Here is a 17,543-nt window from a genome sequence, read left to right as displayed (position 1 = left end):
TAGTCAGACTTGTGCCTAATCATGACTGATATCCATGGTTGCACAGGATTCCTGTCAAAAATCTAGAACACGGGTGTCAAACTCTCGGTATCACATTGCTGTCATGTGATGTTTCATGAAGTTTTTCCCATTTGCGGAGCTAGGGTGGGTGTGGCCTGTGTGTGACGCATGAAACTGCAAATTTAAAACTCCTGTTTGTTAAATCATAAATCTCCCATCAGAGAAATTTAATGACAGTTGAGTATTAATGGTTATATAAGCTCCTCCTTAATAATTAGGATTTCATGTTGTTTAGATGCAGAACATTCAAGTTTGCTTGTTTGACCATTTACAGAAAATGAAAGGACATCTCAGGTTATTAAACATTGCATGTGCCGCAAAAGCAAAGTGGAGACAAGTCACCTTGCAAAAGCCTTCTAGAGATTCACCACTTTTCTTCAGTCTTCTTGGAGGGAGCGAAAAAGGTTTTGGTATTTTTGTAGAGTCGGTGGAATCAGGAAGCAAAGCAGCAGAAGCTGGGCTTAAACGTGGTGATCAGGTGAGCTTAAATTTTAACAGTTATATTTTTTATCTATTTTGTTATGTGACACACCAATAGGCATACACGTTCAGCTGAATATACTGACCAAGAAATTTTCTATTGGTTTCAGACCCTCCCCCCCCTCCCAAAATACATTATTATCCTTCCAACCATAACTAGAAAACTTAGTTAAACTGTGGCTTTCATTTCTTAGTGAAGCAAAATTATTAGATCTCTTTCTTATGTACTGAGAAAAAAAAATAAAGGAAGAACTGAATCTGATGATATTTAAGATAAATAAAATGTGATTTTGTAATCATATTTCAAGTTCAGTCTGAGCCAATAATAAAGTTATCAAGTACTAAAGTATTTGAGAAGCATGGTGTCTTATATGTTTAAAGTTAACATGCTTAACTTGTTTGTATTATTCAATAGGTAATGGAAGTAAATGGGCAGAACTTTGAGAACATTACATTTTCAAAAGCTACTGAAATTTTGAGAAACAATACTCATCTTTCCATCACTGTAAAAACAAATATTTTTGGTGAGTATCTTGCAGAGATGTTGACCAAGATCCTAAGTGCAGTTAATTTTTTTTTTAAAAAAATCTTCCTTGGAAGAAAGGGATTGGATTTTTAAATGATAAAATAAAATAAAATAAACTTTATAATCCAATACAACAGGAAATATCATAGCAGTCAAGACTGCAAATTGTAAACAGCCTAATTCACAGGCTTGCTGTGATAAGGGCCACACTTTTTTTTTAAAGCTGGACTGGCATACAGTAATTTGAGCATGATTAACTTTCAAAGTTACTTCCAGATATTTTCAGTTGAGTTCAGAGATACTTTTCCTTTATGTACTCTATCAGAGATGTGCAGTGTATATACTTCACGTCACTTCATGTGTATTCATTGCACATCTCCATCATCTGCATCATTGTCTAGAGCAGGGGGTGTCAAACTCAATTTCATTCAGGGTTGTGTTTGACCTCAGGGGGTTGGAGTGGGCGTGGCCAGGGTGGGCTTGGCCAGCTCAATGTCACTCATGTTGGGGATGTCTGTGGTGGCCTGAGCACTCTGCCAGTGCAAATGGGCTGGGGAGCTATTTTTGGCTGCGACGGCCTCCTGCAGCACTCTGCCAGTAAAAACGGAGCTTGGGAGGACCCTCCCAACCTCCATTTTCGCTGGCAGAGAGTTTCAGAAAGCCATCACAGCCAAAAATGGAGCTTGCTAGCCCGTTTTCACTGGCAGAGGCACCAGGGTGCCTCCACGGGCCGGAGCTAAGCACCCCATGGGCTGAATCCAGCCCCCGGGCCTTGAGTTCAACACCCTGGTCTAGAGCAGTGGTCTCCAACCTTTCTGGCTCGGTGAACTGGCAGAGGTGGAAGCAACAGCAGCAGGAGGGTGGAAAAAGGGATTGTTTCATGCACGTGCACTCCACTTTCACAAATGCAGCATTTCTGCCCTGTTCCAAACTGGTTGTGGCCCGGCAGAGGGCTGCGGACTGGTGGTTGGGGACCCCTGGCCTAGAGCACTTTTAGGATGGGTAGAACTAAAGCATTGTGGGAAGGAATTTAAGATATGAGGTTTAAAACATCTATTTCACTCCTTCAGCCTCCCTCTTCAAAATTATGAATTATCTCGTGGTTGTGTATGTTATGAAGTAACTCTATTAATAACATCTCAATTTTTTTGATCCATCTAATTAATATAACATCATTAGCCATAACTCCTGGGACAGGTGGATGCTTAATTATTTAAAAATAAACGGGTGGTCATCAGCTGGAAAAGTTGAATAAAACTGTCACCATGCTGCACATCATTAAATTGGCACTAATGTACAGCAAAATTTCTATAGAGAGAATTTGATAAGTTTTACTACTGTTCTTTTTGACTTACTGTGAACTTTAAATACCTTTGATACTAAATACAGTTTTAAATAAGCACTGTGTTCTAATAAAGGAATATATTTTACATTTTTACAGTATTCAAAGAACTACTTAGTAGGATAGGACAGGAGAAGAATGGAGTTCCACATATTCCCAAAATAGCAGAAAAGAAAAATAATCGTTATTCCATCCCAGATATTCCTGGAGATGTGGAACAAATGTTTCCACGTGAGAAAGCAAACAAGAAAATGAAAGCGAACACTGTGTCTGGAGGAAGAAACAGAATCAAGAAAATTTTAGACAAAACAAGATTCAGTATCTTGCCTCCAAAATTATTCAGGTATGATAAAATATTACACTTTTTTTTCAAGGGAGTTGAAAATGTTTTGATGTGCGTTAAAATGAGTACTACTGGTGATCCAACTTGTACAATCTTTTATCCAGTCAACCCTTTTATTTAGTTTTTGAGATTTTTAAAGGAAATCCGTTTATCAAATTCTTCAGCTGTAGTGCTAATAAAAAATTAATTTTTATACTAAAAAAAACCATTTTCACTACTCCAAGCAGGATAGTATCAATACATATGCAAGAACATAATGCCTAGATGTAGAAACTGAATTAAAAGTTATCTTTGTGTTAGGATCTTATTAGCATTCAGGGGAAGGTTTCAATTCAGTGTTGTAGAAAAGGAATTTGCACTATTTCAGGTTACAGGTAATGATGGTATTCGGGGATATATTTTCTGTTGCTGAGCACCGTGGCCATAAAGCACAAGGTCTCAGGACTGTGCCACTTAGCAACAGCAGCTCTGGCAGTCCCTGGTTAAGCAAGAGACATGTGGGTCATTAATGAGGAACTCAAATGATCCAGCTTCCTGCCACCTTCTCCATTGACTTATAGAGAAGGTCACAAACTGTGGTCACATGCCCATGGACACTGCAGCAGTTGAAAATCTGGACCAAATGCTGAAGGCGCAGATCACAGTTATATGGGGTGCTGCTCTGGCTAGAACTTCAAGGACTCATAATATTCAGTGCCTAGTTCAGTGCCATTGCAAACATAAAGGGTTGCTGAATGAGTAGTTGTTAAACAAGGACCACCTGTATCATAGTCTTGTCTTTTATATCAATTCTAAGAAGGCCAAGTAGAATAAATGTTACTACTTAATCCAGAGTTCCATAAATAATCTATTTCTTCTTTTATATCAACAATATGAGTGTTTCTATACAAGGAATATTTCCATCTGTGTCTCTAATTTCCAGACTGTTATAGCACTTCTAAGTACCTTTGGAGTTCCTCCATCACTTATGTTTTTATTAAAACAATTTCTTTTCTGGATCATCTATATTGACAGCTTTCTAATACTCTTTTACAGCGATGGCAGTGTAAGCCAGTCACAAGATGACAGCATTGTGGGAACAAGACAGTGCAGACACAGTTTGGCAATAATGCCTATTCCTGGCACTCTTTCATCTAGCAGTCCTGATCTCCTGCAACCCACAACTAGCATGTTGGATTTTTCAAATCCTTCAGGTGAAATAAGTCTTTTTATTGTGATATGTGTCTAAAGTTCATCTTCTATTGGAAAAAAAAGTGTTAGTTGTTAATGGTTGTTTGTAAATCAGTATTATGAGTAGTAATATTATAACCCACTTAAAACTAATGGACTCTGGACAGTACAATCAAGTCAGTTGTAAAATAGAAGAATAAAAGTAAAAGTATTAACATAAAGTAATATTAAAAGCTATTAATAAACTTCATCATAAATATCCTTATTCTTTAAGATATCCTTAAAGCCAGCTGCTCTAGTTGTAAGGGACAAACTCACAGTAGAGCAAAATTGCTTTTAACTTGTTTATAAAATATTATCAGGATTGGGTGCATTTAGAGAGGGATATTTGATAACATAACGGGCATGTTAAGAATGCCTGATGTTCAAGCAGAGAGATACTGTAACAAGCCCTCCTCTCTTTTCATAGGATTGAATGGGTGTAATTCTGGCATGGTATTTTTTGACATGTCCTGGAGTTGCTCCAGTAAGGGCTTCCCAGGTAAATATCAGCAGTTCGGAAACTGGGTACAAAAGCCAAAGAACCTAGAATTCACACACTAATTTTTTTTTGGGGGGTAGTGTGATTCAATCAAGAATAACTACCACAATTGATATTACTATGTTGCTCAGATATTAGATGGCTGTCAACTCTGATCCAGTGGGCTTGGCCAGGATGTCACTGTGTAAATGGATGGCATTAGTATATTGATAATATCTCACCTCAAGATACCCTCCCAGCAGTTTCATATATATGTTCAGTATACTTGCTATAATCTTTTGATCCATCCTTTATATCTGGATAAACCGTAGCTATACAGTATCATTTTTTCTAGCATGTTTAGATAAATGCCAATACTCTGTAGTTAAGTAAGAACAAGAATAAAATGCACTTATATTTAAACAGAATTTGTTTAAATGTATGCATTTATAGGAAAAATGAATCATACTTACACAATTACTAATATCTTTAATTTACAGATTGTACTAAAAGCCAGATCCCATAGGCCAGATACAATACAATGTGTTTATTAAATACTTTTTTCAGAGAAAAATGAACTGTACTTAGGAATGTTAAAAAGGCTATGTATTGGAAAAATAAAATGTTTAAAAGAAAATGGCAACTAAATTGAACATTTAATGTAATTTACATAATAAATTGGCTGTGGGACCTGACTTTTGGTACACCCTATAATATAATTTGTAGAATCTGGAGAATATGAAATACTGAGAATTAGGTGTCTGCTAATTCCATAAGAGACAAAATTATGTAAAATATTTTCTTAAAAGAAAGTGCATTATCACAAAATGCCTAAACTGGAAAGGAAGAACCTATGGCCTTTTAGATACTGCTGATCTACTGTGCCTTATCATGCATTTTGGAAGTTATGTTTCACAAATATCAGAAGGCTATAGGTTTTCTGCTCATGCCATACAGCAGTCTTAAAGTGTGGTCCTAGGATCCCAGGGGATTCCCCAAGACTCTGCCAGGGTCTGTGAAATCAAAATTATTTGCCAGCCTATGTTGAAAATAAAATTCTAAGATCCTATCAAATAATTGTGAGAAATAGTTGTAATTTGAATTTTTAATGCAGTAAATATCCAAGATAATCCATCGGGGAGGGGATGTTCTTTCAAGGTCCTCCATAATGGTTAAAAGTAGGAAGGAGAGTCTTAAGAGAAAAAAGTTAAGAAACATGGATTACGGTATTGAGGGGGTGTGTGCTTTTCTTGAAACAGACAAACCAATTTAATTTATAATTATTTGTTTATTACCAACCATATGAGTTAGATAATTTCTGCTCTAGAGGCTATTCAATAATTTGCAAGCTTGTGATCTCCTATCTAAACTCATTCCCAAATGTAGGTCAGGTTTTTAAAAAATCTCATTATATCTGTTTTCATATTAATTCCTGGCAAGTTTATGAGAGAGACCTCCATAAAAAAGCCTTTGACCTGCTTGTGTTTCTGTATATTATTTACATTTTTATCTTTAAATACCATTTCAGCACCATTTGTGTGCATAAGAGAACCAATCTGGTACATTGGTTAAGGCAACAGGTTAGACACTGAGAGACTGGGAGCTCTAGTCCAGCTTTGAGCATGAAGCCAGTTGGGTGACCTTCGGCCAATCACTCTTTCTCAGCCCTTGTAGGGAGGCAATGGCAAACCACTTCTGAAATCTTTCCAAGGAAACAGCATAGTTGCCAGGAGTCAACATTGACTCAGAGGCAGACACAAGCACTTTATGTTTGACTTGTATAAAACATTTAGATTTTTATTACAGGAAATTATGTAAATGTTTTTATTCGTGGCATAACATTTAGATTCTGACTTTCCCTCTTTTTTCATTCTGCAACAGTTGGCTTTTACTGTAAGTATCCCAACATCCCAATGGATTTTTTTTTAAGTGAATGTTTTAATACTAGCATTGATTGATTGATTGATTTTTTGTTCGTTAAATTTGTTTGTTGCCCAACTCATCTCAAGGCTTCATTGATTACACTATTTCAGATAGTAGATTTCAGTGTTGCTCCATGTATTTTTTTAAAGCTACCATGTCAGGAAAACAAACATTTAGACAAACCTTCTAAGTGTTTTTCTCAAAGGTCCAAGGTTCAACAGTTTTTTTTTATGTAGGGAAATGGTTTTTATATGAATAAGATTATGAATATAGTTCTCTTTTTTAAATCTGCAACAGAAATAAGTGAGAAAGTTTTCATCCTTTCGTTTTCTTTGCATATTTGAATCAGATTTTAAGATGAAACTGTGCTTGGCACAGTTGTGTATTATTCTGTAAAGGTTATTTTATAAATTCAGTCTTTTGAAGAGAGTTTGTATATTCATGTGTATTCAGGGTAGAAACATTAGAAGAAAATGTCAGTCCATTTAAATTATATGCCCTTGGCCTCTCTATGTTTGCTTTTCCAAACCAGAAGGTATATCATGTAGCAAAGCTGTTTAACAAAGAATGAATTATCCATAAGGAAAAAGCAATCAATACACTATACTTGAAGTTTAGTAAGCTTTATTGATTTATGAGACACTTATTTCTTCTCATAATCCACGTCAGGTTAACAATTACAGTTCTTTCCTTGGTACCACTATAAAGCAAAGTATCAGATAAACAATAACCTAGTTGATAGCCATTAGGAAGAGCAAAACATCCAAATTAGTTACAGGCTTTTAAAAGGCCTTTTAAAAGGGGGTTTAGATCTCAGAGAAATGACCTACAGAGCCAGGTGCGCTTTCTTTATCCAAGAACAAAATAATAAATACATGTTTATGGAAAGTATTTCATTACAAGTCAGTTTTCTATAAAGGCTAAAAAAAAGAAATATGTATAATTAAAAATAGAAATAATACATCATCCATGGAAATAAGTTAACGTGTTAATTCTTCTATTTTAATCTCAGACATTCCTGATCAGGTTATAAGAGTCTTCAAAGTTGATCAACAGAGTTGTTACATTATCATCAGCAAAGACACTACAGCAAAAGAAGTTGTAAGCCACGCAGTACATGAATTCAATTTGACAGGAACTCCAGAGACCTATTCTCTGTGTGAAGTTTCTGTGAGCACTGAAGGAGTCATCAAACAGAGAAGGCTTCCCGACCAGTTCTCAAAATTAGCAGACCGAATTCAGCTCAATGGGAGGTAAATATTTCATTTTGCAATTGGGATAGAGAAGAAAATACTAAAAAGAGGTGGCATTTCTTACCCTAAACAGATTTTATTGCCTTTGATTTGATACATAGTTGCCAGATTATGTTAAGTAAACCAAAGTAAAAATGAAGTGTTACAGCAACAGATGCTTTATAATTAAAATATAGATAGCTCATAACACGAAGTATAAAAATCACAACAACAACAACAAAATAATAGCTGAGAAATAGTATGTCAGAGAAAAATATTGACTTAATCTAGCTCTAACCTTGAGATTGTGCACTAATGCACTCCAAAAAAGGAACATGGTTTCTGGGAAAATGAAAAATCTGCTTTAGAAGTAACTCCTAGAGAATAAATGTAGCCATGGCAAAATAGTGTAGACATTTAATGATATTTTTGTGGAAGGTCAACCATACTTTATACGAGTAATTTATATAAAAGCCTTATGATTGGTAATGAAGAGTAATGGGCAAAAATACCGAATCTCTCCTTTTGTATTAATGAACTTTTCTCCTATCCTTTCCTTCATTCTACAAATCTGCATCTAACCACAGTAATTTTAAAAGGGTATTGAGGGCAGCAGGGTGAAAAGGGAATATTTTGTCTTTGCTAGAGGCTGTTTCTTCAGTGTTACTTAGCTTATTACTTTGGACTATAATTCTGCAAAGTTATTAACTCTATTAAATCATATATGCTTCTCACTGTATTTTTAGGTATTATTTGAAAAATAATATGGAAACAGAGACTCTGTGCTCAGATGAAGATGCTCAAGAATTGCTAAGAGAGAGCCAAATCTCACTTTTACAGCTGAGTACTATTGAAGTGGCTACTCAGCTTTCAATGAGAGACTTTGAATTGTTTCGAAACATTGAGCCTACCGAGTATATTGATGAATTATATAAGCTGTATTCTAAAACAGGAAATACTAACCTGAAACAATTTGAGGATGTTATTAATCAAGAAACGTTTTGGGTTGCTACGGAAATTTTATCTGAAACAAATCAGCTGAAAAGGATGAAGATTGTAAAACATTTCATAAAAATCGCTCTCCATTGCAGAGAATGCAAGAACTTCAACTCTATGTTTGCTGTTATTAGGTTGGTTATTTTCTTTTAAAAAATAAAAGAGAAGCAGGAAACTGCAAATGGAATATACGTGGCTTTGAAGATCATAGACTTTATTCAACAAAGTGAAAAGTTATTTGCAGACTTAAGATGAATATGATACCTAAATATTTATTTATTATTAGTGATATTAGTGAAATTTTAGATTTAGCTTTTTAAAAATATTAATTGTGGATACTTAGATGTATGGAGTAGAAATCCATTTACAGGCCTATAACAGTTTTTGTTTGATTTTTACTTCTCAAACAGTAATAGCCCCAGGAGGTTGGCTGATCTTGAAAGTTAATGCCTGCCCACAGCTTCTGTTTGGCCTGATTGTGCTCTATGGTTTGGCCCCTGAAACCCTGTCCCCACTCCTTAGCGTCCACCTATGGCACCTATGCATCCTGTTCTCTCCCCAATGCTCCTTGCATAGGACTCCCTTCTTCTTGTTTAATGACTGGTGTGCTCCTGGTGTTAAGACAACTGGGAATGTTGGGATTTCCATCGCTGAACGTTGCAGTCATGGGACATTGCACTTTACAGTTGCATCCATTGGCAATAGAAATTCCAGTCCCAATTTCCATGACAATCCAAGCACTTTCTGTAGTGGGGTTGTGGGCTAGACTTGGAAACTGGGGTTGGGTTGGGTGGGATAGGGAAATCCTAGAACAACTTCTACATTATTGCCAAGAAAATGGACATGTCCATGTAATCCGGAAAAGTTGAGCTTGACTCAGAAGGATCTTTGTATTCGAAAATATTAACAATCAGATCTACTTAGGTTTTCATTTTGGTAGAAATTATTTATAGATAAATGCTGCCAATATAATTAAGTATTCCAGAGATTACAAGCCACAGTTCTGTCACTATTTTTAATTATAAAGTAACACATTGTTAGGAGAGCCAGTTTGGTGTAGTGGTTAAGGCATCTGGCTAGAAATTGGGAGACTGTAAATTCTATCTCTGTCTTAGGCACAAAGCCAGCTATGTGTCCTTGGCCAGTCACTTTCAGCCCTAAGAAGAAGGCATAGGCAAACCACTGCTAAAAGAAACCTTGCCAAGAAAACTGCAGGGACTTGTCTAGGCAGTTGCCAAGAGTCCAAACTGACTCAAAAGGCATAAAATAATAATACTTTGGCAAGAGTTTTAAGGCTATCCAGAATATCTGCTTAATCCAGTATTACTATAACTATTATTTATCACCTTCAGTGTAATATTAACTGCAATTTGAGGTGGAAATTGTCTTCCATTACAAAGGTGTAAGGAAAAAAGAGAATGGTTTTGTTACAGTGTGGTGCTCCATCACATTGCAATATCTAAGATGGCAAAATCACATCTAAGTAAGTTGCTGATGTGCAAGAATTTGATTTTTCAAAGCTCAGAGAGATTTCTATAAGTAGTTTTGTAGGAAATTTTTTCTTCCCTAACGTTTTCAGATAGGAGTTGCTGGCTCTCCAACAGAAAGTAGTTAGAGCACCTATGCTCTTGTTAACATTTTGTTATTTTAAAAGTAAATGTTTTTGATAGAGCACATTAGTACAATACTAACTATTAAATTATTTCTTGCAGTGGTCTTAATCTGGCACCAGTGGCTCGACTCAGAGGTACATGGGAAAAGTTACCAAGCAAATATGAAAAACATCTTAGAGATCTTCAGGATCTTTTTGATCCATCTAGGAATATGGCAAAGTATCGCAATATCCTTAGCAGTCAGAGCATGCAGCCTCCAATTATTCCACTATTCCCAGTGGTCAAGAAAGATATTACATTTCTACATGAAGGCAAGTCTGGACACACACACTAAAAATATAATGCATTCAGTTATTTTTATTTTAAAGCTCTGTGGCCCACCAAAAATGATTTTCACCTTTCCAGTATGAGTAGAGCCCTATGGAATATATTATACTTAGTTGCATAATATGGTAGTTGTTTAAATTAAATTTGTCATTTTTGTACATCTATTGAGTCCTTCCCAATGACCTGGGATAGGCAGATGTTTTACTATTATTTATACCACTTGTATTCCGCCTGGCTTCCAAATGTTATGAGGGATAAAGTATGTGTAATTAAAAAATGTCTCTTGGTTTTGGATCTATATTTAAGAATCAATTCTCAGACTGAAAAAGTTGAAAATTCTGGGGAAAATAAACATCCCTTTCCCAAACTAACAAGTAACCGTGGAAATTAAGATAACTCCCTTGTTATCAGTTCCTTTTATTGTTGAAAATTCAAAGGTGGTGTAGATCTATTGTTATATGTTCTTTTTGCTGACAACTGCTGATGTTAAAAAAAATGGGTGTGGATATTTTGGGATTATGATTGGAACTTCTCCCTTGTCTTAAATCTTCTTGCAATTTCTTGCTTGTGTTCAAGGATATTAACATGAAATAAAGTGTTGTGATGCATTAAAGAAATAATTTGACAGCCTCAGAAGTATGTTAAAAAATCTTAAATGTTTTCCCCACATATTTTAATTGTACAGGAAATGATTCAAAGGTGGATGGTTTGGTAAATTTTGAGAAACTGAGAATGATTGCTAAAGAGATACGCCAGGTGGTCAGAATGACTTCTGCTAATATGGATCCTGCTGTGATGTTCAGACAAAGGTATGGCATTAGAAATAGAAAAGTGTGCAATATAAATAATTGCATGTTTGTACTTCCATGTTTATCTTTCATTTAATTTCATCGTTATGTAAATGTGAATGGAAAGCAAACATATATGTTCTGTTAATTTGCAATACTTGCATTGAGGTCTGAAATGCTTATATAGCTAGTAAATATTTTTTTATGTTCGATATATTGCAGTGTATAAAATTTTAGATTAAGAGTCTAAATTAAATCATTTTTAAATTGATAAATTTGTAACTCAATATATTTTTAAAATAGTAGTTGGCTCTAAAATTACGTTAAACAGATAGTGTTCATTACCTTTGAACCTTCTACATATAAAAACAGATGAAAAAGGGACTATTTCTAGAAAACTATACCCACATTTAGATGGAAGCTCCTCTGCCTGTTGTCCTGTTTCCCAAACATGGTCCTTGAAGCTCACATCATTGTTTTTTTGTGTGTTCTGTGTTCACCATGTATTCTAACAAGTTTTGTCTCTGAATTCCATTGTAAAAAATTGTTTTACTGGTTTGAAAAGTGTTTTTACCTGATCAAAATTTTCATTTATTTTTCCTGTCTACATCCTTTTCCTTTCTGACTCTCAACTGTGATTTTCCCCCCTTTGCTTTCTTTTTTTAAATACATGCTTCATTGTATATGGCTCTTGGTTACAGGAAGAAGAGGTGGAGGAGTTTGGGGTAAGTGCAGAGATTAATGCAACTAAGACTTAAAGCAAAATTATGCAACTTTTAACATTCTGCATCATCATTAATGCATGCACCTCAACAACAGCATGCATTTTATTAACCCCGCAATACTTTGTTCTAACTATTTCCAAATTTAAGATAACACAGGTTTATGATGACAAATTGGAACCCACACGTTAATAAAATCAAAATTATATGCAAATCATAGTGATTTTATTTATTTTAAAGTCCTTGAAATTTACCCAATTTAAGCGCAGATAAAATGTTTTTATTGACAGCTGATTTATTCTAAGTGTTGGTTGAAGATTTAAAAAAACATAGACCACACATTTACAAATATCTGTTAATGGATATCTAGCTCATACACACATGCCAGAACTTTAGAGAAATTTCTTAGTTTATAATTTCTTTGAAAAATAAGCTTGCTTAATGTTTAGGAGTGAAAAAGGAATGAATGTTGTTGCCATGAGATGTGCCAGGAATGGCCGGTATTGAAGTTGAGAGATGCTCAATTCCCACAGATTAGGACAAGTATCTTCAGAAGCCATGTTTGGCTCTGGGTTCATTAGTATTACAAGCTTCTGTGGAAGTTTAGCTACAGCTTAACCATGGCCATTATGGAAGGGATCCTGCTAAAACAAAAGAATTCCAATACGACACAATAAATTTCTTTCCTAAAGTATTTGCACTCAGCATATCTGAAATGCCATATTCATGTACATAGAATTTGGCATTATTTATGAAATTCAGCTGTGTTACTTTCATGGAAACGAAATCAGCTCCAGTGAATCAGCTCCAGTGAATATGTGAATTTAGGGACTATGATTCATTTTCTTTCCATCTTTGTATAACTAGCAAAAACATAATATATTCCACATCTTGAAGTCATATTTAATGATGCAATGACCAGACTACAGATACTACAGTCTTTTTGCTATTCTGACACAATATGTATGTAATGAGTCCTGTATCTGGATGTACATCAAAGGATAATAGTCAGTTTGGTCTAGTACTTAAGGTAACAAGCTAGAAACCAGGAGACTGTGAGTTCTACTTCTGCCTTAGTTTTGCAAGCCAGCTGGATGCAAGCCAGTCACACTCTTTCAACCCAACCCCTCTCGCAATGTTATGAGGAAAATAGGAGGACGAAACTATGTTGGATATGTTTGCCGCCTTGAGTTATTTATAAAAATAATAAAGGTGGGATACAAATTTATACATAATAAGAAATAATGTATAATATAGTGAGAACTTCCTTTAGATTATTTGTATTTTAAACTTGGAACTTTGTGTTCCCACAGGGACAGGTTAAGGTGTTGCAGAGAATGAAAGTTATTTATTCTTGATTGCTTAGAGTAGAAAATCCCATTTCCTTCCAACCAGTATAAATGATTACTTTGCAAAAATCAAAAAACATGAGCTTAATAATATGATTGTTTTAAGAAAAATAGCATGCCACTTTTCAGTTGGCGAGCTGTTAAAATATATCCGTAATGAATAGAATAGAATAGAATTTTATTGGCCAAGTGTGATTGGACACACAAGGAATTTGTCTTGGTGCATATGCTCTCAGTGTACATAAAAGAAAAGATACGTTCATCAAGGTACAACATTTACAGCACAATTGATGGTCAATATATCAATATAAATCATAAGGATTGCCAGCAACAAGTTATAATCATACAGTCATAAGTGGAAAGAGATTGGTGATGGGAACTATGAGACGATTAATTGTAGTGCAGATTCATGTATCCATATCATTCAGGTAAATTGGTTTATAGTCTTGAATGCTATTATTTAGTTGTTTCACCTTTTCAGCTTGTGGCTTGTGAAATTCCTTATGAAAAATGTGTGCAACATTCTAAACCTGTTGCTTTTTCTAATGTTAATAAATTAGCAATCAGATTTCATAATGTTACAATTTTGCATTTATTTAAACCCATTTCTCCATTATGTGTATTAACTTAACTTTGTATGGCTTGTTTAATTCAATATCCTTTTTTTCCTTCCCATAATTCAGATTCATATATCTTTTACCTTTACAAAATCTTTCAGCGTTTATTGTTCAGCACAAGTATTTTAAAGAATATGCCATTGAAATACTGCTGTGCTGGGATAAATGCTTTCAAAGTTTGAAAATCTCTTTCATGAAGATAAGATATTTTGGTTGATGAATGTACACTCTCTATTTAATATTATGTTTTAAACTTTGAATTGTATAAGTGTATCAGAAAGTAATAAATGACTATCTTCCAAAAAAGTTTTTGAAGCACATGTTGAAGCACATGTTGCATCAGCTTGAAATAATTGTAGCCTTGAAATTAGTTATTTTTTCTTTTCAGAAATATTAAAAGAGAAATCATCTGAAACTTTAATAGCCTTTATCAAAATGGACGAGCAATCTTTCTTATTTGATCTAAAACTCACATTTTAGGATCTGATATTTGCTCCTCTCCTTTTTTCAGCTTTCCCAGCTTTACATTCTAGAAATCAATCATTTAGTTTTACTTCTCTCCTTCTATTGCATTGTATGACAGAGGTCCTAAATCATTCTTCACTCTATATTGTAATTTAGAGATCTTTGACAGTTTACCAAAACACCCATTATTGATTCTTTTTTCTCTTGCCTTTAAAAAAAGGAAGAAAAACTTCAGATTCATCTTTTTTGATTGTGAAATATTTGTATCCATGCCCTCTTTAAAATATGTTTGTAATTTGTAATTACTGTTTATTTAATATCTTGGAATAGATGACTTTATTTAATGATGAACGTGTTTTTTTCAAACTCTTGCTAGAAAAATATAAAGAACATTCAGCACTAATAGAAAAGAATTTTAAACATTAAATATTTGCCATACAAATGGGGCCTGTTGCTCTCTGCAAGTACTAGCAATGCCCTTTGCTGAATTTCAGGGTCTTGTTAAAGAAGTTTCATGCTGTATAGTTTATTTTTAAAGGATGTAGGGGTTGCTGGTAGAGAATTAATGTTACCACAGCTCATGCCAAGTATTATTACCTTATTAATCATATTGTTTAAACAAGTTGTATTACTTTTCAAGCCATGTACTTTCACAATTCCCAATCCTACACTTTTTTTTTATTATAAGGTACAACTGAGATTAAACTGATCAAAGTTTAAACTTTGATTAGTTTAATCTCAGTTGTACTTTATAATAGAAAAAAAGTGTAGGGTTGGGAATTGTGAAAGTACATGGCTTGAAAAGTAATACAACTTGTTTATATTCACTATTGTCCGTATTATATTTCAGATACAATGAGAATAAGTAAAATTGTTCACGTCAAGACATGCTCTGATTATTCAAGCACAAATCATAATCCATACATGTAGCTGAGGGACATTGTATTTACTTTCTCTCCAGCAGTTTCCTCCATTGAACTTCAGCACAAAGTCTTCCGTTCCAGGCTTGACAACTGGCATAAAATAACAAAGAAAATTGTCCAGTACTACACATAGATCCTTCATACATAAATCTGTTCATCCCAGGAAATATGTTTGCTCCCTTTGAGAAACAGAGTAGTAAACTATAGTGAGTCTCAAGGAAACTGTCAAATTAATCTTTCTTGACAGCGATACCATTCAGTTTGTTCATAAAGATGTTAAAAATACTGAACCAATGTTCTGTTATGCAGAATATTGTCACAAGCAACTGAATATAATATGAAGACATTTCTCCTTATTTTTGAAATGATGATGTTTATAGTATATTGTCCTTTCAATTTTTCAAGGTCAGAAACAAAATGGAAAAGAAATATAGTTAATAATTTTTTTGTACTTACTTCAGACTGCTGGGCCAGATTACTTTTAATATCACTGAATTTAGAAAAAATTCATCTTCCATTACAAACTTAACTCCGTATTTAGGTTTTCAGTTCAAGTCTGAAAGGACCCTGGCTTCATTCACTAGAAGGATCCTATGTCGTATTTTACCCAGTTTTTGTTTATTACTCTCTTTATTTAATATGTTTTTCTTGATTCTGTTACTGGTTTTGCAAGTTACTTTGTAACAGATGTGTTAACATTCCATCTCTTTTTAACTTGACATCAGCATGCGCTTTTAATAGAAGAACATTTTGCCTCAGTGTTTTCTGCTTTGATTCCTCATAATCAAAGCAAAGTTAAAACATAATGGCTGTCTTATTTTTCAGGTCACTGAGTCAGGGTAGCACAAATTCAAACATGTTGGATGTTCAAGGAGGGGTTCACAAAAAACGTGCTCGGCGCAGCTCTCTTTTAAATGCAAAGAAGTTGTATGAAGATGCTCAGATGGCCAGGAAAGTCAAACAGTACCTATCCAACTTAAATGTGGAAACAGATGAAGAAAAAATCCAAATAATGTCACTTCAGTGTGAGCCTACGTACAGCACTTGTAAGTTTTTAAAAAAAGTTTGAAAGTGGGGAGGGGGGAATGTTTTCACTAAATAAATATGCGAGTCATTTAAAACTGAATGTTTACAGAATTTTCTGAAGAGACCTGATCTGTATTATCATGTAATTATTTAACTTTTGATTGAGTTTGCATAAAATTGAAAAGGTTCTTTTTATAGTAATCTTTGTGTTTGCCAAAATTCTCTTAGTACATTGGACTACTGCCAAGTTAGCACTTTGCAGAATTAAGGAATAATAAAAGTAACATAGTATGAATGCCAAGAAAAAGAAAGGATGAAATATCATCACAAAAGAACATTATTAATACCAGTATAATGCAAAATGGGAAAAAATAGTTTTCGCATTAACATATATTTAATATGTATTACAATCAGACATTTAGAATGCATTCATGTATATTACAATAATAATAAAGCTTATACACATTTTGGTAATTAATTCCAAAATGTAGTTTTCAGTTCCTATATATGAAGAACAGCAGAAATGCAAAAATGATGTTTGAATGCACAATTGATACTTAATTTTAGAAATTACTTAGTTTTATACAAATGACAGACTGTCAAGCATTACGTGGTTATTAGCCATTTTCTTAGAAATAGACCTTCCTTGATGCTGTGCTATTTGTCTAAAGTTCCGTAAAAGGTGAATATATTCTATATTTTATTGTAGTTATCCATGTATGTTCCATATTTATTAGCAACATCTTCATAATTTGCAGTAACATCAGGTCTTCAATTTAGTGAGTACTTAGGGCTATATTTTTATTTTTCTAATGTTAAAACCTTAGTCTCTTAGGAATAAGAAGGACATGAGGAATCTATTGTTCCTGGTAGCATAGCAACAAATGTAGAATTCAATATGTGTTCCTACTTGTGTAAAACAGTAATGAAAAATGAAATACATAACTTGTGAGTTGAGTATGCCACCTAGTGGAAATATGGATACATCTTTTGAGGAATAAGTATTTATTTTTTATTTATTTATTTATTTATTTTGTCACAACAATATATGTAAGTATCATACAGAAAGGTTATATAGTATGTAAACATATATATGAGTAAATCTTAAGAGGTATAAGCAT

At 34.0% G+C, this 17,543-nt stretch overlaps 1 protein-coding gene across 4 annotated transcripts in view; it reads left to right on the top strand.

Moving 5' to 3' along the window:
• RAPGEF6 (Rap guanine nucleotide exchange factor 6) overlaps positions 1-17,543 on the top strand; it is a 150,627-nt gene that overhangs the window by 106,591 nt on the left and 26,493 nt on the right. For 3 of the 4 annotated variants that reach the window (XM_058168508.1, XM_058168506.1, XM_058168509.1), the window contains 10 exons: positions 335-538; positions 956-1,064; positions 2,508-2,751; positions 3,787-3,944; positions 7,377-7,617; positions 8,343-8,726; positions 10,305-10,516; positions 11,218-11,341; positions 12,022-12,045; positions 16,222-16,442. In XM_058168508.1, the coding sequence (XP_058024491.1) occupies positions 335-538; positions 956-1,064; positions 2,508-2,751; positions 3,787-3,944; positions 7,377-7,617; positions 8,343-8,726; positions 10,305-10,516; positions 11,218-11,341; positions 12,022-12,045; positions 16,222-16,442 (1,921 nt within the window). The remainder of the gene's footprint in view (positions 1-334; positions 539-955; positions 1,065-2,507; positions 2,752-3,786; positions 3,945-7,376; positions 7,618-8,342; positions 8,727-10,304; positions 10,517-11,217; positions 11,342-12,021; positions 12,046-16,221; positions 16,443-17,543) is intronic. The other variant, XM_058168507.1, reaches the window with a different exon arrangement.

The sequence above is a fragment of the Ahaetulla prasina genome, chromosome 2 (genome assembly GCF_028640845.1).
Source record: "Ahaetulla prasina isolate Xishuangbanna chromosome 2, ASM2864084v1, whole genome shotgun sequence".
Classification (NCBI taxonomy): Eukaryota; Metazoa; Chordata; class Lepidosauria; order Squamata; family Colubridae; genus Ahaetulla; species Ahaetulla prasina.
This window is presented reverse-complemented; position numbering and strand designations above follow the sequence as displayed.